The 26,846-nt window shown below is 41.8% G+C and overlaps 1 protein-coding gene across 5 annotated transcripts; it reads left to right on the forward strand.

Annotated features, from left to right (window-relative positions):
* The first annotated feature begins 1,959 nt into the window (after positions 1-1,959).
* On the forward strand, positions 1,960-26,841 carry LOC114853595 (cyclin-dependent kinase-like 5). Of its 5 annotated transcripts, none has more exons than XM_029147151.3 (19): positions 1,960-2,101; positions 3,644-3,877; positions 5,217-5,251; positions 14,591-14,636; positions 14,742-14,878; positions 14,967-15,087; positions 15,578-15,637; positions 16,733-16,823; positions 16,910-17,099; positions 18,352-18,432; positions 19,249-19,415; positions 20,041-21,085; positions 21,524-21,625; positions 22,009-22,114; positions 22,332-22,455; positions 22,582-22,687; positions 22,881-23,000; positions 24,024-24,179; positions 24,262-26,841. In XM_029147151.3, the coding sequence occupies exons 2-19, from the start codon at positions 3,814-3,816 to the stop codon at positions 24,616-24,618; spliced, it is 3,108 nt and encodes a 1,035-aa protein (XP_029002984.1). In that variant the 5' UTR covers positions 1,960-2,101; positions 3,644-3,813; the 3' UTR covers positions 24,619-26,841. The 5 variants fall into 5 exon arrangements, with proteins under 5 accessions (XP_029002984.1, XP_029002985.1, XP_029002987.1 ...); XM_029147152.3 differs by having other exon boundaries at positions 22,350-22,455; XM_029147154.3 differs by lacking the exon at positions 22,881-23,000.
* The last annotated feature ends 5 nt before the right edge of the window (positions 26,842-26,846 follow it).

The raw sequence follows: 26,846 nt of genomic DNA on the forward strand, positions 1-26,846 counted from the left end.
CAGCATATTTTTTTATTTTTGGCGTTTTTTTGATTTATATTTTATTCAGATAAAAAAAAACCTAACATACTGACCTACAATGCATTTAGTTAAAGGGAAACATACATTTTAAAATTAAAATGTATTTATAACATTACCTGTATGACCTTCATATTGGAAATTCCTATAGCCAATTGCCAGCAAAGAATCAGAAGTTTAAAATAATGCAAATAAATTACAAATTGAACAAATAAGTAAAAAAAATCACAATACATATTATAAACTGAGCAACTACAGCATATTAGTAAAGTACAATAAAATAATTGCTATCTGGTTATGTTCACACATATATATGTTTATAACATTGATTTTATACTTCATATTTTAGAATATTCTTTTAGTAATGTGAAAGCAACCTTAATTATTATTAAATCTATGTTGTATTAAACAAACATAAATTGTCATTCATTAATAAATCAGTCAATATAGTTGGAGAGGTATATAGTCAAAACTTTTATGGATAAAAAGAAAGAACAAACATACATTAAGTACTATACCACAGCCGTTGCATTATTGTGATCTTTGAGAGAAGCTAGACATGTTTTTGAAACATGATGTGAAAGTGAAACGTGTCAAGTGTCAAAAAAGGCACAACACATTTTAATAATTATTTAGATTCTATATTTTGAGGCTGAGTTGATAATTATGATGTAACAAAGACAAATAAATAAGGATGGAAAACTCCTATGACTGTTGTGTGTCCTAAATGCATGATGGAGCACCATGCCAGTATTACCTGATTGGCAATACCCCATCCAACTGAACATCAGTAAAACTAAGGAGCTGGGGATAGACTTTAGGAAATCTGGGAGTGCTGTCACCCCTCTCACTATTAAAAATGAAGAGGTGAAGGTTATGAATGAGTACAAATACCTGGGAGGGTACTTGGACATTAAACTGGACTGGAAAAAGAACTCCTCCTCCTTTCTGAATCTTGAATCTTAGTATTAATCAAAATCACAATTTTTGAACAACACTTACCTCATTATATGATTCCATTAAGATATTTGACAGATTTTGTGGTTATCATGTACACATATATTGAAGTCAAAAGAAATGCTGCTTACTATCTTGATCTTTAACATTTAAACTAGTAAACTGTTGTTGCAGTGTTAGGGCTATCCTGTAGGTGGCAGCATGGTTTGCATAATAGTAAAACTAAAGAAAAAGTTATCTTGATCCAAAAAAGTAGTTTGGATGTCACTTGCTCATAATCGGTTTGATTGATGTCGAGGTATTGATTCGCATTATACATAGAATCCTACTGCAATTTACCTTTTGCCCTACAGTAAACTCAAAGGGGATGTGGTGGTGTGAGGCTTTTAATTGTTAAGCAATAATAATGGGCTAAAGATCTACAGTATGTTTCAACCTCCATATGTACAGCATACAATCAAAAAAGTTTCAATTAATTTCGATCTCAAAATATGATGTAATTTACTTCACTTAAAGTGTCTTAAACTATTCACTTAAAACGAATTCAAATAATTACACTAGTGTTGATTCCGTGTGAATTATTATTTTTGTTTAATTTAAGACCTTTTCTTTATTAACATTGCATAAACACCTTGCTCAGCTAAAGAAGGGCCTTTAGTTTGCTGGTATGACTATTGACCACTAATATAATATTTTATGCTTTACAGCGCTCCATATCTACTTTTAGATAGACTTTAGATAAATTATGCTATCATGTCATACTGTTATCATACATATATGACAACATAATTTAGTAGGGTGTGATCTCGTAAATTATGTAATCTGGAAATTAGAACAATAATATCCCACCTCACACGAAACAGCCTCAAACCGCAAAACACTTTTCTCCCCATGTTGTCAATCCGCACTGTGATTGGTGCAGAAGAAGGGGGCGTCGGAATAAAAAAGTGCGTTGACTCTTCCGATTGGTCTCTCTCACGCCACTCAAACTGTTGCCTGGCGATATTCTTGCAGCTTGTCAACCGCACGATCCAGTTACTGTAGCTGCCTGCTGCAATGAAAATATCCTCGTTAGTGGGTGGATATGTGGGCCCCGTTCCATCATTTTCCACCAAACACTGACTGAGTAAGTACTTTATTTTGTTATAACGTTCATTTGAATAGTTCTGTGAGTGTAATACGATAAATTTGTGTGGAAGCTCGCGAGGAAGGCAGTGTTCCCTGCGTTGAGGTTTGTTTTTAGCTCCTTTGCGGGATTGTGTGCGTTGTGAAGCGGGGCTGAGCGCCGAGGCAACATAACTAGCTTAATTATAACGTAACTTGACATTCCTCGCCGGGAAGCTCGGAACGCGAGGGAATTTATAGCAAGTTGGCTTTTGTGCATCTGCTAGTTGGACTTGTTGGATTGATTGATTGATGCTGTGCATTGAAAACGTGGGAGCTGTGATAAATCTGTGGGCAGCTCTACTTGAACGCACGGTGCCCGTTATAAACAAGGATTTGACAGCCACATTTCGTGGTGTTTGTGCTGTGCACGAACTGTAACACGAGGCAACAGGACAAATGACAGATATTTTGATATTCAAACAAATGGTTTTGGATATTCTTTAATCATGGTTGTACATTTTAAAAACATGTAAAGATGCTTGGTCCCAAAACAACTCAGATGGCAGAAAATGTTTATTACTATGCGTAACCTTTATATTCACAAATAGATTTCACGCATGCAGATCAGTGAACTGATGAACTGAAGAGGTTTATGGTTCTGCATTGTGCATTCCACTGTACAGCTCTGCCCATTGCCATGCATGAGTCATTCTGTTGATATATATGATCTACAGCAATGTCCAATGCATTCTTGGTCATATTAGCTTTCTAGGTCTGGGCCCGCAGAGCTGTGTGACACAATCTGCTTTGATAAACAATAGACTGCGTGCTCTTGCATGTTGGGTGTGAGATGAGGAGGAGAAGGAAGTGCACTTGCACTTCTGTTTAAAAACAGAAACCCTATTTCTTTTTCCAAATCAGTGCCTTGTATTACTCTCCTCAAGTTTGCTATCGCTCTACCTTGATGGTGTTCGCGGTGCGCAGCCGGGGAAGGTGAAGGAGTAGTAGACCACACAGCAGTGCTCAGTGATCTGGGAGGCAGCGTTTATTTTGGTGCCAAGGTTTTGCATACTGATGAGTAGTTCCCTGTGCCCACAGCACCGTAGGAGACTGGAAGTGTGAGTAAGCGTTGCAAGTCCTTGAGCATTCCAGTAGGAAGAAAGAAATGGAGAAAGGGATCTAGAGCCTTTAATTCAATAAGAGTGAAATGTATAGAGGTACGAATGTGTTGTTGATTCACTCTCCCAAAAGACATGAAAGAACTTTTAAGCATTGATGGTGGGTGTCTTTTTCAATATTGTCATGAGGCGTAAAACATGTACTGTATAAAGCACAGAATGTAACACCTTGCTGTTTACTTACTCCTGAGATCCATTCCACTGATTTTACACACAAACTGCAGAGTAGTCACCATGGGCTGCACTCAGCTTGTGAAAACTGTTGTGTAATCCCTTCTGTGGCTTCGAGGTTTTGCAGAGTTTAAGAAAACAATCCTAATGATGTCATGTCTAGGCTTTTACCCGTGTTGAATTTTTAATATACTGTACATATTTGAACACAGGTTGGCCGTGAAGGTGAAGACGAGAGTGAGACGAAGTCATGCGTCGGGTGTTATGGCTCGCAGCCAGCGTACGCCTCCTTGGAGCCAACAGCTGGCTGCCTCATGCCATCCTGTAGTCGGGCCCTCCCGCCTGAGCGCCAAACACCTCTCACTGCAAACCTTTTGACTTCATGAAGATCCTTGACATTGGTGATGTAATGAATAAATTTGAAGTCCTTGGGATTGTGGGTGAAGGTGAGCGTGCCTGTTTTCTTATAATAAATAAATGCATATATATTTTTTTATTTTCAGTGTCCACCAATGATTTCTAGTTCTTTTCAGTCATTTTGTTGTTTTTATCCAATTTCCCTGTGGAACAGGGTCTTAACGACCCTGCCTCGTCAGCTGTTCATGACTGTGCAACTTTGGAAAGACCAGGATATTTTTTTATTATAATTAGCCTGTTCGGTAGGAAGAATTTGTAAGACACTGTGATGGTTAAAGCGGATTCATTTGCTGTTAAATTCCTCCAGAATATCTTCAGTAGCTTGCCTTATTCTTAAGCCACTTGGTTGATGATAAGTGGCAGAGGCCCTAAGTTGAGGCCACCCACTTGTCCCAATTTTAACACCCTTACTCCCACATGATAGAAGTTTTATAATGTGAGTATTATGTGTTGCTAGAAGACACAGGGACACTTTGAGCTGAATTTTGAAGCAGGGTGCCTGTCCAACCATGAGTCAGTCTGGAAGGAAATCAGCAGTTTTTATTTTCACATTAAATTCTAAAGTTGTGGAAGTTTTATTCAGTTCAGCTCTACTTACTGACTTTCCCCTCATGGCGTATGCGCTCCACTTGATCCACAGTCATAGATTTTTCCTCAGTGATCATGAGGTCAGTCAATTTTGTTAATGATGTAAGACTGAGTGCTGCATGTAACCACAACTGAGAAATAAAAGTTGTCCAGAATCAGTTGGTTGCCACTTCATAATCTACAGTACCAACTGAGATTATTTTTGTCTTGTGCAATTATGACTTTCACAGAGACAGAGTTTGCTGTTTTTTGGATTCTCTGGCGTTCGGTAGCTGGATTCTTGTAACCGTGTTGTGCTTGTGAAAGAGCGTGGAACAGTTTGTCATGAGCCTGTTCACTTCAAGAATTCCTCTTGAACCTCAGGGGATGTGCGAGTGCGACTGCCAGGGTCGATAACATCAGAACTACAGTAACTCGCCAACACTTGTGTCCTACTTTCCATGCCACCTGTCCTATTATAGGGGAGGATGGGTTTCCTTAATCCGAACACATGAGAAGTATGAATAAGAAGAAGAAACTCTTTTCACTGTGAAAGACTGGCCTTAGTATTTTCTAGATTTGGTAGTACAGTACTTGTGCCTAATTTATAAAGGAATGACAACTGTTCTAAATCAAGCTTTGTTTTTGTTTAATTAGGGGTACGGGTCCTGCTGGTGTGTTAATTACATATTGACTCTTTAATCTAAGATACTTCATGCAGCAGTATCTTCTGAGTAATGTGAATAGACTGTATGTTTATGACGTGGACAGATGTGCTAATCGCTGCTTTTTTCTTTTTAGGTGCCTATGGTGTTGTTTTGAAGTGCCGACATAAGGTAAGATGGTCTATATTTTGACTGTAATCACCACAACTAATTGCTTGTTTGATAAATCCTTGCTTATCCCGTACATTAGAACAGGAACAATTTGAGCATCAATTAATTGATCATACAGGCAGTGTATTTATTTGGTGCTTTATAGCTCCATAATTGTTGAAAAGGTGCAACAAAATTACACTTGGAGACACGTTTCTTCATTGTGATAAACAAGGGCAAAGTATTTGTTTTGAAGTGAATCCCACAGATATGGTCCTAGTTCTGTAACTATTCATTTCAGAATCAAAGGTGTTTTAATCTGCAGATTAAATAATACAGTCCCTCCTCGCACTGAGCGCTATTGAACCCAGCTATGCTATCTATCAAAAACAAAACCAATATATCACAGGCAGTCTTAAGAATTTTAGGCCCAACAAATGTCTTATGGGTTAAGAGCAGCTTTATCCTTTATAGACAGAGATTGCTGTATCCTGTCTGTTTATCAGGCTAGTTGACATGGGCTTTGTGTTTATTGGAGGACAGCAAAACGCTAAAGCAGTCTAAAGAAGTCCTTCATGCACCGGGTCAGTACACTTTAGTTTACTGTAGCTGTCCTGTACCCTAGAATTATTGTGATGCCTCAAGTGGCCTTTACAGGCTTCTGTGTAATTGGTTATCTTCCATTTGTCTTTGCTTGGGCTGTTCATAAAAAGAGAGATTGTCTAAGAAGGGTAGTGACTTTTTCAACTTAAATTCTTCCACTACTGTGTTACTTAATTTGTTTTTGTTCATGTAAAAGCTGCTCAGATACAATTTGTTGAAGCAATTAAAAATTTCTGCATAAGAATAAGAAACCCCCAAAAACAGCAGACGACCCACACTGCAATAATAGTCTTGTCATCTCAGTCCATTTAAGGAAGAGACTGTGCCAGGAACTGACAGCAATCCAGAATGAATAAGAGACTAACTACCTCCTACATACTGAGGTTTGCAGGAAACGGGAAAAAATACATTTTGGGCCTTCACAATCAAAATCCTGATGTTTTAGTCGTATCACAAGTGTGTTTTTATTGTTTATGTTTATCAAAGAAACACCCTTGATCACCATTGCCAAAATTTCAATATCCAATATTATTAGTTGATTTAGCATCAGCAGATGAGGATAACTTGAATGAAATGACATGTCTTTTTTTCTTATTGTTCATTATTTATTTAACAAATAATAAAGATGTAATAATACTCCAACACGTACGCTTTGACTGGTAACTTTATGGCTTTGACGTGCAAAAGCACGGGAGGATGAATTCTCTGGCTTTAGATCAATATGGACCAGTGCCATCTGGAAAATATTGTATTGTTTGTGTGAATGAACTGACATGTTATTTTCAAGAGCTAACTCACAGATCTATGCCGCATAATTATGTGTGCATACACATAGACCTGGGCACACAGTCAAGCACACACTTCATGCACAGCCCCACACACACGCACACACACACACACACGCTCTCACACTTACAAAGCAGAATCGCACATAAGCTTACTAAGGGTTTGAAACTGTGAGGGCAGAGAAGTGTGCTGGCCAGAGAAAATGGCTGCGTTTGTATGGAGCGACTGCTCATGAGCCGCAGCTGCTGGTGCTTACAGAACATGCTTATCTCACCAGTGACACGCCCCTCGAATTTGGTTTATACAATGCATGTGTTTAACAGGAATAATTAGATCCGAGAAAGATCTTGAGCCAAATATAGAAGGGAGGCAAACAGACAAGTGTGCATTCACTAATTTCCACACAATAAGTAGAATGTGTTTAAGAGGCTGATGGATTACAGGGTGGGCACCCTCACATATTGTATGATTTTTAACAAGGGTCAGCTGTACTAATTGGTGATATGTGGAGAGGTGTAATGTCAAACGAGAAGGTTTTGATGACATCATTTGGAGGTTTCAGCCAGACCTAAACAGATAATGGTATATTGATGATAATACATTGTGCAAAAGCTGTAAAAGGAAATCATTTAATAGGAAAATAGACACTGTGTGTGTAAATGCTGCAAGTCGAGTTTTTGACAGTGTGTGTAAACTGACTGATGGTTAAAAACTTTATGGATTATGCTAATATATTGGAAGCTAATTAGGAAGCTTAGGTTTTATTTACGCAAACGTTTCCTCTGTGCATAATCTACATAATAGCTGTGTTGGTGGGTGCATGTTGCTTCTTCATGTACTGGTAAAACACTTTATTAAAGCTTACAATAGATGTAGTTAGAAACAGATGTATTTATTAAGCCTCACTAAAACCTTTAAAGTGTATTAGAGGCCAGAACACAGCGCAGGAAACATTCATACGTACCAGGTTGGGGTATGCTCATTTTGTTGTCTAGTCATGAAAGAAGTGTTGCTGATAAACGCTAATTATTTCCCAGCCTTGCTATAGATGTTGCAGTAGAAGTAGTCATAGGCATGACGTACAGTACGCGTGACTTAAATGATCCTCGTCAGCGAGGAGACAAAACATTCATGTACATCATCTCATTGTGCCTTTCAAGACACCAGACACCAGGTGTTTCACTCCAACTCCTGCACAAACGTGCAGCAAGTAGCATTTCTGCTGTCTTCCTCTCTGTAATCTCATTTAAATGGGTGCTACGTCTGAATGGAAAATGTGTAAAGTTCAGCTATGATGAAATAATACATGAGGACAAACATGTTTTGATAGAACTGACTGGGTTTGTGCGTGGTACCATTTGATGCTGTTCTGTTGATTCGTTTTTTTACACTGATACTGAAACAGAGTACTGAGATTGGAAACCTTGGCTCGCTCCAGTTTGAATTCATTGACACTCCCATAAACCATGTTTGCGTAGTGTAGATTGCATTGCAGACTCCCTTGTTATCTGTTTACATGCAGGGTTTTGATACAGAATGTCTTGTTAAGTGCATTAAGTTTAAATAATTCAGTTTAAATGATTTTATTATTTTTTGCTCTTTTCTCACCTTGTATTTCACAAAACTGACTTGTGTCTGTACTGTGTTTATGGAGTTGACAAAAACTTAAAAGCTGCAGTCATTGTCATTGTCTGATAGTATACTGTAGTGTGAGTGAGTGAGTGCCTGTGTGCCTGCATGCCTGCGTGTGTGTGTGTTTCTGCTTCTTTCAGTGTCCTTCATGGTGACACACATGGGTGATTTCTAGTTTCCCCAGCAGGACGTTATTCAGGGGGCTGCTGATTTACAAATGAACCACTTTAAGGTCTCTTTCAAGCCAAATACAAAGGCTTCTCTCTTGGAGCTTATATACTTTAGGTCCTGGATATTATTGAGCAGGGCCACTGACAGCTCTTTGGCATGTGTCAGTATGTGAAATGTAGAAGTAAGAGGGTGAACTTAGCTGCAGTACGTATTTATTTAAGCATGGAACACCTCTTAGGAATGCACAACACACAATGCAGCCCCATGAATGTGCTTATCATGCCATGAACGGGCTTCCCTGGCTGCCCTGTTTATCAAGGAGTAAAACATTCACAGCATTGGACCTCCGTTTGCCCCAGCATTGTCATGATGTTTGGAACCTAGTTGAAGCATTAAGTGAACTGATATACCATATGTTCATGAATTAGGCAGAGTGTGCGTAGATTTAAGCTCTTTTATGCACAGTCCTGGCCTGAGTGCTGAGGGAGCTCTGAGAGTGTGATTGTCAGCCAGCATCAACCAGGTGTTAGCGCAGTCTTCAAAGTCTGTTTGCATCACGGAGCAAGTGTCCCACAGTGGGAATCACTTCAGGCTGACATGTCACGAGCCTTAGAACACACAATTCATTCACTAGTATCATTCATGTTTCTCAGTTATATAGTAATTGGAAAATATTGATATTTATACATTCATATATTATAAAAAAATGTATGTAGATTAAGATAGGATTCAACAACAAGTGTGTTTTTCCTTTTCCATATTAAAATATTTGAAAGCATGTTTCTTTAACAGACAACCCGAGCACAGCCTGTACATCATTGGCTCCTGGTAAACCTACAGTACACCTGCTATTTTGGATTTTGTTGACAGTCTACAGGCTCGTTACCTCCTTACCTAATTGCCTGCTTGGCACAGTGCACATACAAAATATGATCCCATTACAGTGTTGACAGAATGCTGATGAGAAAGCCCAGAAACAGCAGGTGTAAATGTAAAGGCTGGGAGCATGTTTATTATCCAGATAACATACCCACATTCATATTACATTTTATAACAGCTTACACTCGCTTTCCTTAGTATTCACAACACATGTTAGAGAATATTCAAAACACTGCTGTGATTTCAAGGCAGTGCATCATGTGTCTGCTTGTGGTATACAGAGCATGAGCTTAGTGCTGAAAATATAACTATAGCTTTTTTAAAATTAAGAATTAAATTAAACACTATTTTATGCATTCCCAACATAAAGTTAAAATTCAAAATGAGGATGCTATTGTATGGATTGAGGATGCAATTTTGGCATTAAAAGGAAAAGGGAAAGACATCCGCTTGAGCAAATTGTAGATTAAAACACCACCAACAAGCATGTCCATGCATTACTTGATATCTGAGCAGAAAAAGGAAAAGTGGGCAGCTACACTAATTTAGCACGTTAATGAGACGATGGAAGAAACACCCTGCAGTTTGCAGAAAATACACCCATGCACATTAAATACACATTAAATAACCAACTGTATTAAATATAAATCAGCAATTTTGTTACATGGGACCAAACAACGCAGCATGTGTTGAGGGCAGTGAAGAGCATCATGAGATCACTGGAGTGATCCTATTATTAGTAAGTGAGCAAGAACATATGTGGCACATGTCAAAAGGAGTCTATGGGCACAAAGGTTGCTTCTTATGGTGAAGGCTTCTGGCAGCTCCACTAGGCGTGGGGTTGTATTTTCCTGGCAGGGCGCAGGTTCACAAAAGCCCCGAGGGCCAAAGAAGGGAGCCAACACACAGCCGTTCTCACTGAACACGTTCGGCCCATGGTGAAGCAGTGTGAAAGCTGTCTGCGCGTTTTCCTTTAGAATAATACAATGAAGATGACATTAAACATGTGCTTGTTTCTGTTCCGCTCCGATCAAGCTGGTAAATGTGCATGCATGTAAAACCCTGCCACACTGTAGCTGTGTTATGGCCATTTCTATTAAAGATTTGCCACAGTAATACCTTTATTTCTGACTTGAATATAAAATTGTTGTTTTTATTATAAGTCCCTGGAAGTATGTAAATAAACATCAATAATGACCCAAAAGACAGTGGCTTGGTTAATCTGAACTTGCTATTACCAGAAGAAGGTGGGAATACTGGACACGTTCTAATCCTGGAAGCCACTTGACCAGCAGCAGATCCTAAAGGGATGAGCTTAGCTCACAGTTCGGCTTTAGCTAGCATTCTTTGTCTTGTAACGTTGTCTCGATGTTTCTATGGCGACAGATTTGTGTGGCGAAGATTCTCCAGAGCGCAGATTCTCTAAGGAATATCTTAACATTTTAGGAAAGGCTGTGTTTATTCACGCTCCCACAACGATTGAAATAAATGGCCTCTTTTAACCATTAACACAGGTAGCAATAGGGGCCTACTCATACTTTAATGGCAATGTATGTAATATAGACTGCTAGAACGGTGTGATTCATGGGTTATTTATTTAGTCATTACAGTGAGCAAAAATCTGTTTAAGTGTTTTATATTACTTTATGTGATTTTGAGTTGTTAATCGTTATTACATGAAAATGACTAATTACATTTGTCGTGATCTATTAAGCCAATCACTGTTTTAAGAGTTGCCACGTATCATGTGAGTCACCACCACTCTGGACTCATCTGTTGTTTGTCCTGTCTTGATCATGATTTTCTTTATTTTAGCATCACTTCAGCTTCACGTCTTGCTTCTTAACTCAGCATCCACTTAAATGGTGTTCCTCCTAAATAAGCTGAGTGGCTGTCAGTAGCTGCTCGTTTTAGATTTATTTAATGAGGTGAAAAAAAGTCCACAGTAGCCGCCCCCTTTGGAGGACGCGGCTATTTTTGCACCCAGTGAACAGAAACTGGGACATGGGAGGAAAAGAGGACTTCAACATCTAGCATTAAATGGGTCACCTTGAGTGGGGCACTCGACTCTGTGGTCCTATCAGGAGCCGGGGAGACAGAGAGAACTAGAGGGAGACAAAGAGCGTTTCCTGTCTGCGTGTTAAAGTCATTGTGGTCCCCTGACAGGCTATATTAAGATTAATTGTAAAGCGCTGTTGAAGGCGTGGCCCACCTGTTGATCTACTGTTTCTGACCGGCTCCGTTCCCCTTCCAGTTCAGTTTAGTTACAGTTACATACATATAGGGTGTACTGGGTTACAGCTCCTTACCCCTCTACTGCATGTCTTTGACTCATGCGGTGTGTAATTCATTCCTACCTTTAACACAAACATGCAACATGCAGAAGTGTTTTATGACAAAGTGTTTGCTTTCACAGCTGGAGATTTCAAATCCTGCATCTGTGAGGAATGTGTTGATGTTGGGAACAGATTTATGAAGCTGAAACCTACTGTTTGCAGTGTATTTATGCCTAACATGAGTACAATACAGAAAGCAGAAACATCATGTTCACGCTGCACCGTGAACATTCATACAGTATATGCAAATGTAATAATACCTGAAAGTTGAACTGCTGTGTGGTTGTGTGTGATTGGGGCTTTCCTTTAATTGTTTATAACCGTACGGGCTGTTTCTAATTGATATCATGTTCATCAGTTACTTCTTCCCGTGATTTGTTTGCAGTTAGCACAGCCACCTCTTCAACATTGTGTTGGTTCTGTGTTTTGTGCTTGTCATCCCAGAGATCCACCGGGATCTTTCTAACAAATTTCACAAACTGATTCCTCAGTTCATATTTGATCTCTCTCTGTTTAGATAGTGTAAATAGTGACATAACATAGGCTTGTGGCATTATTAAATTGATCCTGACACAGGATCAGTGTTTACAATGCTGACAGTGTAGCTGACTTGTAGTTTGTTTCAAAAGTTTGTCAGTATGGACTTCAGGGCAGATGAACGATATAACAGCATGATGCAGACTGGCTGCCTCCTCCACTGACTAAGTGTGCTTTGGAAGACATGGCTGATGGAGTTTACAAACAATGAATAACTTAGTAATTAATCTGGTGCCTTTCATCATATCCAGTGGGTGACATTACCATAGTTATGAAACTGATGTGTCACTGAACTGGAAAAAAAAAGAAAAAATGTAATCTTTATCGACATCAAAAGATCAAATCAAGATTTTCAATGAAGCCATATGATTTTATTATAATTGCTTCCTTTTCTGTCTAATAAACATGAGCGATTGTAATCTGCTGCCGACGCCGTACTTTAGGGTGCCCAGCTTTGGGAGGATTCAAATAGGTGTTTGGTATGTGCTATTCAGGTCATGGGAGAGGTGGCAGCATGCTCATAGTAAATAATAATTTACCCAGCTTGATTTCTCTCCTACACAAATGAGCCTCACATTCCGCTCTCACATGGGAAAAGAAAATGTTACACAGAGCAGCTGAGGGCAGCAGGTACCTCACTGATCCCTGGGACATGAGCATGTTCACAGAAACGAATTAGACCTGAAGAATTGACACATCACTGTGAATACAAACGCAGTGTATTTATACCGTGTACTGTTACTATTCTGACTGCAGTGCTTCCTGCCCTTCAAACAGGAAGCTGAAATACCATGAACAAACTGATGTAATGTTTTGCAAATGGCAGCAAGAAAGAGGTTGATCGAGGTCTGTGAAGTTTGGAAGTCAGCATCGGGTTAGTGTTATTCTGTGGAGGTGGTGATGGTGTGAGGATTCACTTTTGAGCTCTTCACAACTCTTAGGGGCAGATTAAAGTTGTAAACAGCAGTGACATCATTCGTTTTTGTTTCCTCTACCGTCTGTGGTTGCTGTGTCCAGTTCATCGTCTAGTTTTTATGTCAGTAAGTGGTTTTAGAAAAGATATTTAAGATTTAAGAGGACTAAATCCACTAGTTTATGAGCTGTTGCATGAGCATATACAGCATGTGTGTGTGTGTGTGTGTGTGTGTGTGTGTGTGTGTGTGTGTGTGTGTGTGTGTGTGTGTGTGTGTGTGTGTGTGTGTGTGTGTGTGTGTGTGTGTGTGTACGCGCGCGCTCATGCAACAGCACTAGCAGGACTCCAGAGATATTGACCTCTAAAAGGGTCTTGAACAGGTCTTACTGTACCAGGCACCCGTCTGACACGTCCAGCCATGTCTAGATCTATAAACACGATCTATAGATCTCCTTTATATCATGTGTGACCTGGTGAGAAATAATTTGAAGTGTTTTGCCTTATTTGATGCTACTAGCCAGGAGGCAGACAGGACACATGCAGTGTGGAAATATTTATACCACAGTATACTATGAATAACTGCGAGTTAAAGTGCAATACAGTTACCATTTTTATGAACATATACAGTGTACTTAGAATACATAATTATGTCATTCAGTGATAATAGTATAATAATACAGAGACACCAAACGTTATTGTGTTGATCATTTGATTTCACACCGCCTGCACTCCTGCAGATAAAGGTACTGGACAAACTATATTACTTCCAATGCTTCCATGACCATCAGAGCAGAACATTTTCAGGATTCTGGTCCTGGCCTGGTGAAATGCACTGCAGCTACCGATCGCTAATTTTCTACATGGGTGCTAAGCATTCAGACATATAACAGGTTGTTTAATTTATACACTGCTGCGCATCATCTCCCTTCACACAGGCTACCTTGTGTAAGCACAGTACAGTGATGCTCATGGAGCTGACCCTGATGTGAGTCATCTTACATTTCTGCATGCTGGGAGGAGGGCTCCCTTTTCACTGCGATCCATGTTGGAGTGGATGCGATGCTGCCTTTGGCTTTCTGAGGGTGGGGAGAGAACTGGAGCACAGCTCTGAGCCATAGGCAGAAATACCAGGCCTAACTAGGGCATGTTGAGAAACTGGGCTAGTGGTGGGACATCGCTCAGTGAGAACTTCATGGAGGAATTGGAAGTGGCTCAGTCACTCAGTCGTGATTAGTTCTGAATCTCATTGTTTGGTCCAATATTGTTGACTATTTTGTGTCACTCATCCCTGAAAGCCAGGTTGTTTTTGCTGGATCTCTTTCCAAAGCAGTACACTTCATGTGTGCTAGTCTATGCCTGTAACATTTTAGTGGTGAATCATGAATCCACGTCTCTTTATGTATATGACCTCTTAATAAGACATGGATGACATGTTCCAGCCTTCATGTCTGTATTGTAATAAGTTACAGGCAGAAGATTGAAATGTGTGTTTTCGTTTCGCAGGAGACCAATGAAATTGTGGCCATTAAGAAGTTTAAGGACAGCGAAGGTAAGATGTTCTCTCATAAGAAACACGCTCTGGATTTACCCATCGTTTTTTCTGACACGTAAGCATGTCTGATCCTAATTGCTCCTACGTTTCTCCTCCTTGCAGAAAATGAGGAGGTTAAAGAAACAACGCTACGAGAGCTTAAGATGCTCCGCACCCTCAAGCAAGAGAATATCGTGGAGTTGAAAGAGGCCTTCCGCAGGAGAGGGAAGCTGTATCTTGTCTTTGAGTATGTGGAGAAGGTAAAGCCCGTTGCAACGCAGCAGATGAGCGATGCTTCTGTCGCCTTCTGTGGTCTGCAGTTTAGTTTGGGTCTCTTATCTCTCTTAGAACATGCTGGAGCTGCTCGAGGAGTTACCCAACGGCGTGCCGAGTGAGAAAGCGCGTAGCTACATCTATCAGCTCATCAAAGCAATCCACTGGTGCCATAAGCACGACATCGTTCACCGGGGTAAAGTCTCTGTTTCAGAACATACAATGAAGGCTGGTAAATGAAGTGCTAGCGTGTCTTCGTCACTGCTCCGTTTATGCCAATGCTGCACATTTATGAAGCAACGTAATCATTTCTAAGTCTACTGGCGGTTTGAATGTATTGTACTGATGTGTTGCAAGCGAGGCATTCACGCGTCCCCAAGAAGTGAGCGTTCGCTGAATTGATGTCAGCAGAGCAGGAAAGCAGATGGCCCATGTGAGCTTTTGGCACACTCAGAGCAACAGAGCATGAGTCCAAATGGCCCGTAGTATACCCAGGGACACAAATGACAAGCGAGCGAGGGAAGTGATGTATAAGTCATGCTTTGTCTTTACAATCTGTGAATTTTCAATAGCAGTTTTTTTTTTACTTGACTATTCAGGCAGTTGCTGTGAATGTGGGTGCAGCAATGATGGATGGAGAGTGTCTGGTTAATGTCTCATTCAGCGTCCCTGTTCTTTCTCCTCAGACATAAAGCCAGAAAACCTTCTCATCAGCTCCGACGACGTCCTCAAGTTGTGTGACTTCGGTGAGCCCAGATGTCAAATACTTGCCGTAACATGTGTAAGGGAAGCGGCTGAACAGTCAAAGGCGTCGTGATAAATATTTTAAACAAAGACTGTGTTTGGATAGAAGCAGTTATCTCAAGCTCGGCGTGCAGCTTTCTCCCTCTTTGTTCTCAGGCTGCTGTCGTGCCCTCGTCCCTCGTCTTCGCTAATGGAACGTGTTAGAAAACATGCGACTAATCGTGCTTTCATTCAGTCTGGTTGCTCCGCAGCAAAACGGGGAGGGGGGGTGAAAAATGGCACAGCCAACGTTATGTAGACAATCTGGACTGAGAGACTGGAGTCCTGCTGTTTGCTCTTTGTTAGCCAAAGGGATCGAGAGAAGAGGCATAGGGCAAACAGACTCGGCTGCGAAGGTTTACATTCGGGACCGTGTCTCACTTCACATTTATTTTCATTGTGTGTTGTTTTGGTTTGGAATGTCAATGCAGGCAAGTGGAGTGACTGTCAGCATCCGTGTTTTAACACCAGACTGACAAGTGTTCCCTTTTCGTTTAGGGATGGAGACTTAAAATTCTGGTACTGCTTTAATCTTATTAAAAATTTGTGCTTTATAGTCTTATCCTTCTGAAGGAATTTGTTTTAATATTTTGTGAGTATTTATTCTCTTGACTCTGGAAAAAAGCTTCATTACAGTTTCAAATTATTTCAATTAATATGTAGTTTCACATTTTAAATTGAGACTCTTCCTTTCTAGACAGATAGTATATCCATTAAACTAGATTTAATGGATACTAGTTAGATTATGAATTTTTCTGTTAAAAATTATTTATAGTACAAGTTTTTTATTAATATTTTATCATTAAAACCACCATGAGAGGATATGTGGTAGTATTCAATATTAATATGAGTGAATTTATCAGCGCAGTGACACCAGTGAACCCATCATCTCTCCTCTCCGCTGTGTGAGGACAGCTTTCATCTAACTTACACCTTTAAATCCTAACAAGCGTCTGGAGAAGTGACCTACTGGAATAACGTTGAGGTGTTTGAGCAAGTGGAGCATTTTTAAAAGCTCCTCATTATAATCTATCTCTCCCTCCGTCTTAACTTGCCAGGCTTTGCACGTAATCTCTCTGAGGGGACTGATGCCAATTACACGGAGTATGTGGCCACTAGATGGTATCGCTCTCCAGAGCTGCTGCTTGGGTACGTCTGGTTTAGTACATGGGACAACTATACTGTATTTGTCACGTTTGGCCACCGTCACTAACACCTTCAACCTCTGTTGCCAGGGCTCCCTATGGGAAAGCGGTGGACATGTGGTCAGTGGGCTGTATCTTGGGGGAACTGAGTGACGGACAACCCCTGTTTCCAGGAGAGAGTGAGATTGACCAGCTCTTTACCATTCAGAAAGTGCTGGGACCGCTGCCACCTGAGCAGATGAAGCTCTTCTACAACAACCCTCGCTTCCATGGGCTGCGGGTAACGCCAGGCCACACCCCAACCCTCACTGTTGTCCTTTCATGCTACGCCATTCTTTTCCTTCTAGCTCTCGCTGCTGTACATTCTCTGTGCTGTGACTCCCTGGGCTCATCGTGTACCATGTCTCCTGTTCATTCTACATGTATGTTCTAAGTCTTCTGTGGCAGTCTGGTGGCTGTCCTTCATTTCCCCTACCTGCCCACGCCTTTGGATATAAGCAGTAGTTTGCAAACTGCCCCTTTGCGAATAGCTGACAGTGACTACTTGTTGATAAGGACCCTGCTGGATAATGCTGCATATTTTTACATTTGGGACGCCTGTGGGCATAAATCATGGTTAATGGGCACCGGAAAGTCGCCACTAAAGAGCATGAATTCTTGTCCCAACTCCAGCTAATACTGTAGATAAATGTTACCCACAGTACAAGTAAGTTGTGTTTCAATACTAGAAGTCCAGTAAGACAGAAGGCAAATGTTGGAAAGGATTTTTCTTGAATAATCATTCAACACCTGCTATTGTTAGTATTTAGTCAGAGAAAAATCCCCACTCCTCACACATTTCTACGCATGCTGTCATTTAATATGGAGACTGCAGGCCCCACTGCCCATAAGCCCACTCTTCTTACAGGCTTAACTGTCTTAATAGCAGCATTATGTTTGAGGGAATGATCCAAACTATTTCGCTCCAAAATGTATGCATCAGACTCCCAAGAAAACCACACTCAACATTTGGGAGTTAACACAGGACGTTTGATGGTTGTTTTATCACGTCGGCCTCCTACGGTGTGCTTTCTGTAACATTTGAATACGTGTGAAGTGAAAAGAACAGATTCTGGACGCTTCTGGCAGATCGACAGTAGTCAGAAGAAAAGCGCTATCAAAAGGAAAGGTTGAGGAAAATTGGATGTGGCAGAAATTACATCCGTCTGTGGCCTTGAAACAGCCGGGACCGCACCATCTTAAATAAACCATTACCAATTTTTGATTAGCTCTGTTTTATTTTAAAATAAGCCCTGAGACATTTGTGTGGATAAAGATATGAGAACCTGCTGATTTGTGATGAAAATCGCCAATTGGCTCTTTTTAATCAAGGTCCATGAGGTCTTATAATATTTATTATTCATTATTAAACTACAGTATATTTTCAAACTCAACACTTTTTCTGCTTTACACAAAGCACAAAGTAGTGATATATAATAAATCATGAGATGCTTCTGACTAGCTGTGCTGTTTTCCTCTGCCTCACGTTCCAGTTTCCTGCTGTAAACCACCCCCAGACCTTGGAGCGAAGATACCTGGGAATTATTGGTGGAGGCCTGCTGGACCTGCTCAAGGTATGCATCACGGGTCTGAAACAGAGATGTTTTTTATTTTTATGTTGCATAAGTTTTAGTTCATTCCCATTCACATCATATAATTGAATAAATCTGATGATGATTTGTCAAAACTACACATCTGATAATTGCATAATTTTCATTGTGTTTGTCGTGACGGCGTGATGCCTCTTCACTGCTTCAGCATCTTTCAGCTCACATCCTGGTTCCAGCACTGCTGTTATCGCTCTGTCTGCACTGTAAACAGTAGCTCCATGTCAAGAATGTGGGCTGTGCTTGTACAATTGCGCTTTTCCCAACAGATGATGACTCACCAATATAATGTCATCTTAGGATTGACTTCAGCAAGGACAGGCACCTCTTTCATAATAAACTGGGCTTTGTTGGGCTGGGTTTAGACACTAACTACCAAAATGAATCGGAAGCTGCACGACATGCAAAGATCAGTCGTCCCGCTGCCTGATTTTGTTGTTGGGCTGACAGCTATTTCCACCGTTCTGTAGATTTGGGGTTTGTCAAACATAGCTGCACTCCGAAATCATTGCAGATGTTTTATTTTGAGTGCACGCAAAGAAGATTTGGCTTTCATTAAAATCGATTAAACAGATTTATTCAAATGAGACAAAAGAAAATGTCATAAATCATATTTCATTGCATTGTTTGGTGACTACAAGACACAATTAAAAACCGCAGCAGCCTGACTTTTATGATAATAGTGATGACTCATTATAGCATGAGTGTTTCGGTTTGCTGGCGAGGTCTCGATGCTCCGAGTGTCTCGAGGACTCACGGGTGCCCTCTGTGTTTTCATGTCAGAACCTGCTGCTGCTGAACCCGACGGAGCGCTTTCTCACCGAGCAGAGCCTGAACCACCACGCCTTTCAGACTCTGCGGCTCGTAGAGCGGTCCGGCCCACCCACACCCACACCTGTACGCTCCTCCAAGAGAAAACCTCACCATGGAGACAACACCACCCCCAGCAGGTCAGCGGTAGCTGATGTAAACTTGTCTTTGTTTCCCCCGGTTGGTCACATACTGTAAATAACTCAATGTGTTTATTCTCATCCAAATGTGACCGGGTGTTTTTAGCCGAGGACCATTATTTCTGCAGCGACCACATTATCCGTGAGTTCTTCCAGACAGGACTTGGGCACAGATAATACAAAAAAGAAGACAAGGTGTTCCTCATACTGTAGACGCATGATACAAGACTAATGTGCTGCTGCTACACCAACATTGTCACATGTTGGCTTATTACACAGTTTGTTCTCATTCCCGAAAGTTATATTTTTAAAAGTTCTGTGGAATTTTTCTCAATATCTGTGCGCTATTTTAAATCTTATCCCCCAAACTCTGAAATTACTAGAAGAGCTTTATCTGTTTACTGCTCCACAACACAGAAGAAATCTGAGAGAGACATGTATGTCATTTACATAAATTAGAAAGTGGAGGATTCACTGTCACCACGTCTGCAACTGATTATGTGCCATTGCTTTGTTATGATTCAGTGCACCTATTAGCTACATCAGTGGTTCCTGTTCTGAGGCTGGTTTATTGTATAAAAGTAAATGAGCAATGCCGCTCTCTTCTCTCGGTTCTTCTTTTCAGAAGCCATGGCGGGAAGAGCTCAGGAGGCCACCGCTCCAGCAGCAGAGAGTGCTCCAGCCTGCCCCGGCACGAAGACCTCCACCCCAACACCGACGGCTTTCTTAACGGCAACATGCCTGCAGCGCTCAACCTCAGCCCCACTTTGCATCCCAAAAACTACCAGACGCAGATCTTTAACCACTCCACGTCCTGCGGCATGGACCTGGCCACCAGTAACCTGCCGCATCTGCTCAGCCCCGGCGAGGCCAAGAGCAAGGGCGACTTTGAGATGAACCTGGGGTCCAAGGGGTCCGACGGTCCCGGAGCCAAGTATCTCAAGTCTAACTTTCGCTCGCAGCAGAATCGGCACTCCTTCGTGGAGGGGAAGACCAACACGCTTCAGTCAGGGGAGAAGCACGGTCGACACAGTTACATGGAGTCCCACAGCTCCACACCCTCTTCCTCCAAGTTCGCGTACCTAAATTTGTCCAAGAGTTATGGCACGCTTAGCGATGCCAAGTCAGTGGGGAACTTGAATGACGTCCATCTTTATGCTGATGAGCCTACATCCCGCTATTTTCCCTCGAGCTGCCTGGACCTCACAGCCCCCGGGAGCCCAGCAGCTCGCAGAGTGGACAGACTGGGGCCTGGCACGACTGGCCGAGGAAGCATGCGCTCAGACAGAGAAAGCAACACTCTGGACTCCTCCTATAGGCGCTCCTCCACCCGCCACAAGGCCTCGGAGGAGGCCAAGTCGCCCGATTCCCTGGACCCCGGGGACAGTGGCGTTGAACGGAGCCACGGTCACTCTTTATCCGCTCCGCATGACCCTCTGACCTACGGCCAGGGATACACCAGCCCTTTCTCCTCCCAGCAGCGGCCGCACCGCCATTCCATGTACGTCCGCAGGGACCACCAGAGGACGCACGGTGCAGAGGAGGGGCTGATGGTGGGGCAGGGTGTGCCCACCAGAGCCAGCAGCCTTCAGCTCCTGTCTCCACAGCTGCAGCACCGCACACTGCCTCGACATTCTGGGGGCTCCTCCAGAGAGGAGGACATGAGCAGGGTCAGTGATCAGCCCACAAACCCCCTCCAAGCTCTAGGAAAGCCTAGGCCTATAGGGTCTAATCATATCTAATGCCTACACCAGTTGGTGTTGGATAATTGTGCCTCAGTCTCAGTTTGTACAACAATGCGTCCAGTATTTATTCTGGTGGCATCTGAAAATATCATGATCTGTGTTAAGGTTTTCAGCCAGATCGTATTAGTCAGTTGTCCAGGTTTGGGAAGAACTACTGTAGAAATGCACACCTGCAGCTTCGTCTATGAATGTTGCAAGTGTTAAGAGTGTGGCCTGCTTGCTAGGATATACAGTAAATTGTGTTACCTGTATATTTATATATACTGTATCTGCACATATGGTATATATATATAGTGTGTGTATCTGTATGTGTGCGCTGCGGTGCTAAGCTCACTTCATGCTTCATCATGTCTCCATTAACAGAGCGAACAGGCATCCACTGAGGTCACCCACAGCAGACCCCCAATAAGAGACTCCACAAGGGACAACACAGCATCTTTTCACACACAGCGGCAAAAAAGCGAGGTCCGACATTCTGCCTGCACCCACCATTCCCCACCCACATCCAGTCTTCCGAGAGTGCGGATGTGGGTGGATACTGCTGTCATGAACTGCTCTCTCTCTCTGTCTCTCTGCATCAGATGCCTCTTCATTTTCTCTGCGTGCTTTGCTTCCCTCTAATGTGACTACTTATGATAGCACAGTCAAGCTTGTCATCACGGCACATTCCGGTTTGATTCTCAGATACATTTATAGCCTCTTTAGTTGTTATTGTGCTGTAGTGACCACTTGAAAATCAATACGTCTTCCGCCTGCTTTTCCTGCCCTTTCAGGTCGTTATAAACCAAGTCATATAGAGAGGCATGCACAGCAGGTCTTTTGTGATTAGTTCTTCTGTTGTGGTTCAGGTTGGCTTATATCACGACCAGCAAGCAGAAGACGGAGGCTCCTCCAAAGAGAACCGCAACATCTACAGTGAATCCATGCCGAGGAGGGTGGGAAGCTTTTACAGAGGTTGGTTTACACGGGCTGAATCCCTGGATGTGCTGATCAGTTTGTCACACTTAAGCATCAGATACTGCATGTTGGTCAAACCTACTTTTGGATATTTCCACGAAAGCCTTGTGATAGCTTGATGCTCCTCGCTTCCTGCCTAGTGAAAGCTGGGTTTGGCACCAGCACCCTCTGAGTCAAAAGGTGAATGAACCTATTCGCTGTGTGTGTTGAACAGTCCCTTCTCCCCGGCCAGACAATTCTTTCCACGACAGCAGAGGTCAGAGCCGCGGCTCTGGGATGAGCGGGGACGGCAGCAGCCTGACAAACCATTCCAAACGCCAGCCAGCGTTTGACCCGTGGTAAATATGTCCTTCACCAGATACGTAGCATCTCTCCAAGTTAGGTTTCCTTCATAAAATCACCAATCATTTCATCGATCTGTGAAATAATTAGCTAGTGCTGGATGCACTTTGTTTTGTTTCCAGGACTGGCCCAGATACTGTAGTACTGAATGCTTCTGAGCCATCCAAAGAAAAGGAGAAGCAGGGTTTCTTTAGAGCAATAAAGAAGAAGAAGAAGAAATCCCAAATGGTAAAATCCGCTACTGCTCTGTACGTGTAGTAATATGAAAGTGACAGCCACGTGTGGATGCACTGTTTGCTGTCACTTTGTAACACATTGTGTATTTTTACGTTTTGCCCTTTTAGCACCTTTATAAGGTCATTTCTTTTTGCTGCTATGTTCATCTTGTTTCCCTGTGCCACCGTCTACCTCTGTATTACAGGTGGAAGTCCCTGATGGAAGGCCTCCTGTCATCAAGAAATGTCTTTTCCCCCTGTTTAGCCCAAATAACATAAAGCATAGCTCCTCTATGAGAGTCCTCCCTGTAGTGTCCTCTCCCATGGTATATGCTATTTTACGCTATCCTCCTCCTTTATCAGTGTCTGTGTCCCTCATCTAACGCATGCATGAATCCTGTTGTTATTATGAAGCTTGGTTTCAGTGATTCTCGTCAATAACTAAATTCTAACTTCAACCAGCCATATCCATCAACGCAGATACATTTCAGTTAAACCCTTAATAATCAATACTGAGCCACTGAAGTGACTTTATTGGTTATTGTCTTACAAACAACAGGTCGATTTTGACTTCACATCTTAGGACTTGCATCCTTGCAACCTTTGTAAGTCCTAAGACACTGAAGAGCAGTATGGATCTGGCTGTGTTTGGCCCATTGGATTTTAATCAGTCACGGCCCTAACAGCATGTTTCTGATTATAAGCCGAGGATGAATGGGAGCACCCGGTCCTTTTGCTCAAGCATGTGGGCTCTGGGGAGTGTCTGGGCCTGGTTACGCTTACATGCAGCACAGAGGCGTTTGATCTCTGCCCCTCCAAGTGTAACTAAACCCATAACTTGGTTATAGAGAATAGATCAAGAACAAGGAAGAATCAAAAGAGAGGCGTACTGTAGCTGTGCCAGTAATGGTTCGGCATGAAACAGGTGTTGGAGGCTCTTTTTTTTTCTTTCACATTTCTATTTATATATGACAGTTTGCTCAGATTCTAAGAGGGTTACTGCTGATGGTAGAGCAATAAACGCAATCTGGCCAGGAGGAGCCAGGCAGTCAGACTCAGACTGGGTGGAAAATGATGTGTACTGCATGAAATGTACTGTAGAAAGTCTAAACCGCCATCAATCAGAGTGTATAGTCTGGTTTTTACATCATATTAAATATAAGAGAAGGATCAAGGTTTCTGTCTCCAGATACTCCTTTTTTTAATGTTTCTCACTTGAGTCTTCTAAATTATTTCCTAAGAACATTTCAGTACACAAGTAGTAAATTGGTACAATTATATCTTTCTCACTGTGTGGATCTGCCTTGTGAGATTAGGTTAAATGATGCTTAACTCTCTCTATGCAATAGATTCCTTCTGAGGGGTTGGATGCAGTCATGCAGAAGTCCTCTAGGTCGTCAGGTCACCAGAGCAGCCGGCATAGGTCCCGGGACAAGAGCAGAGACCGGGACCAAGACCGGGACAAGGACTGGCCCCCTGAGAAGCTGTCAGATTCACACTCTCCAGTGAGTCTCCAAGAACAGTGAGATGGGATTTCTTCCATAAATGTTCCAATGGTGACGATGAACTGCGTCATGTCTCCCTCAGAGTCAGCCACTGAAGTCGCTGCGCAAACTTCTGCACCTGGCGTCCTCGTCCTCAAACCAGAACCCGCCCTCCGACATGCGCTACCAGCCGCTGCCCAACCCAGCCTCCGCTCAGGGTGGTTTCACAGAGAGCCGGGGTCACTCAGGAGTCAGCACGCCCCAGTTGAAGAGCCGACAGACGGCCTACCCGCTGCCGGGGCAGCTGGAGCCTGGCTGGCACACGTCCGCCTTGGGCCGCCCTGAGGGCAACCCCTACCCGGAGCAGATGATCAAGGGAGGCCAGAACGGGCACGGATTCGGTCGCCCCTCCAGATCCCGGATGCCAAACCTCAATGACCTGAAGGAGACGGCTCTGTGATCTTCGTCACTCACAGTTCTCACAGCCGTTTTCCAACCCCTCTGTTGCTCCCACACCCCCCTCGCATAACAGTACATCTGCTAAATAAACATGAACACACCAAAACCAAACCCTTTGAATCCCTTTGAAACACCGCTTGCAAACAGGCCAAAAGCCTTTTTATGTCTTCATTTTTTTTTACGCTTCCATGTTTGATAGACTTTATATTATAATTTCTGTAATTCTGATAATAATTTGTATTATAAAGTAAATATATTACAAATTAAATATATATAAATGGATAGAGTGTAGATTTTAAGTGTAAGTATTTTTGTTTCTATTCAATATAGGAATATAGTACATTTTACTGCATAGTATTTCCTTAAGACTATCCAAAATATTCTAAGCAAAGCGTTTAATGAGTTGTTACACTTGAGCTTGGTAATGTCAGTAACTGGTGGTCATCTCATCCAGGACTGTAACTGTGTCTTTGCCTCTCGATGTGCTCTGTCACACTGGTTACAGATGCTCAAAGCGGTCTGTCCTTAAAATATTTTCATTTTTCCAAGTTGCCACTCAAAATGTAGAAGGCTCAGACCTATTGGTTCCTTTTTCTGGATATCGTTTAGGTTTGTTATGAAGTGCAGCCATTTTAGAGTTCAATAGTAACATAAAGTGTAAACAGAAATCCGTACCTACATCACCCTCTGTAGGAAATGATGAAGCACTGCGATCAGCTGTCTGACGGATTAACACACATCAAAATTAGGCAATGACCAGCCACGCACACTGTCGTATATATTATGAAGCATATTATGGAATGAAAAACTATGGCTGCACCTCAATCATGTCAAATAAGACAACCATCATGACAATAAGAAATTATGCAGATTATAACGATTGTTATGGTAGTATTATAATTTGAAGTTCTTCTGTAAAAGTGTGAACCTCTATGGGTGAAATAGTCTAGTCAGAATCTGGTGTGGAAGCTGAAGGACAATATTCTTGAACTTCTCTTACTGAATGAATGATTTCATACTAGCAGCTCCCAAGTGCTTCGTCTTGTTGAATCAGTTAAGAAATATACAAACACATCCCAAAAATAACTGTCTCTTCGCCTAATGATTGTAATTATTTCTACAGCAGTTAGAGGAATACTAAAGCCATTCTGGGTGTACTAGTGCAGTGGTTCTCAATTTCGTTGGATGAATGTATCCCCACATTCACATCAGACACAGATTTGAATATGGATGTTATATGTCACAGTTAGTTGTTGGTTGGTCGTACTTCAGCCATTTATTACTTATATTTATTTAAATTCTTATATTCCTGTGACTTTTTAGCCAGTGCAGTTACCATTTCATCCATTTTACTGGATGCACAGTGTTCAGCTGTTGCGTTCCTTTTTCCATTCTTTTATCCAGTCGACTGTTGTTGCTTCTGTTCATGCATCGCCGCTAGCACACGGACATGAAAATTTAAACAACTTATAACTTCTTTTTTGAGCGTACTGCCTGGTAATACAGATGTAACCCTGGGATACATGTACTGTACCTCTGCTTGGGAACCAGTGAACTGGTGTATTTTTAATTGATTGCACACAGTGAGACACTTGGGACGAGCTTTTAAGGAATCTTTAAATGTATAAATGTCGGGGGCAGAAGGTTAGTGCTGTAACATGTTTTCTGTCTGAGATAAAGTGCCATAAAAGTAGCCTGGCAGAAATAAATATTTTTATGTTGCACTTTGAAGAGACTTTGTGGCTCAGCAATATTGTTCTCACTCCTGTAAATTCTTCCTCTGTTCATGTACATTTTGTGTCCCGTGTGTGAAGACTGAAGTTACGGGGCTCAGGCTTCCACCGTAACACACTGGAAAACATGACAGTATCGTATTGTGTTGTGCATCTGTAAGGACTGTGCACACTGTACTTGACACAATACATTTCTCTCTTTGGATTATTGTTTTGCTGAAGGAGCACTGTGTATTATATTAATACTGACGTGTGACTACTCGTTTGGTAATATTTATAACAGAAGATGTTTATCAGCTGTTGAAATGAAATCAAGTATTAAGTTTGTGCTTTTATTACAGACACGAATTAGTAGCATAGTCAGTGTTGATCAGCTTTTTTCCAACAGGGCATTTACATGAGAACATAAACCAACAAATGAATGCTTAACAATTTTAGAATTCATGTTTACATATGTAACAGTAAATCCCAAATAAAACAGGCTCATTTGATTTGC

Source organism: Betta splendens, chromosome 4, assembly GCF_900634795.4.
Source record: "Betta splendens chromosome 4, fBetSpl5.4, whole genome shotgun sequence".
Lineage (NCBI taxonomy): Eukaryota > Metazoa > Chordata > Actinopteri > Anabantiformes > Osphronemidae > Betta > Betta splendens.

Bases quoted from the DNA above. Each gene is read 5' to 3' on its own strand.
- LOC114853595 (XM_029147151.3), top strand. From the start codon at position 3,814: ATGAAGATCCTTGACATTGGTGATGTAATGAATAAATTTGAAGTCCTT. The intron at 18,433-19,248 runs GTATGCATCACG...TTTTCATGTCAG, and splicing joins GCCTGCTGGACCTGCTCAAG to AACCTGCTGCTGCTGAACCC. The intron at 19,416-20,040 runs GTCAGCGGTAGC...TCTTCTTTTCAG, and splicing joins GACAACACCACCCCCAGCAG to AAGCCATGGCGGGAAGAGCT.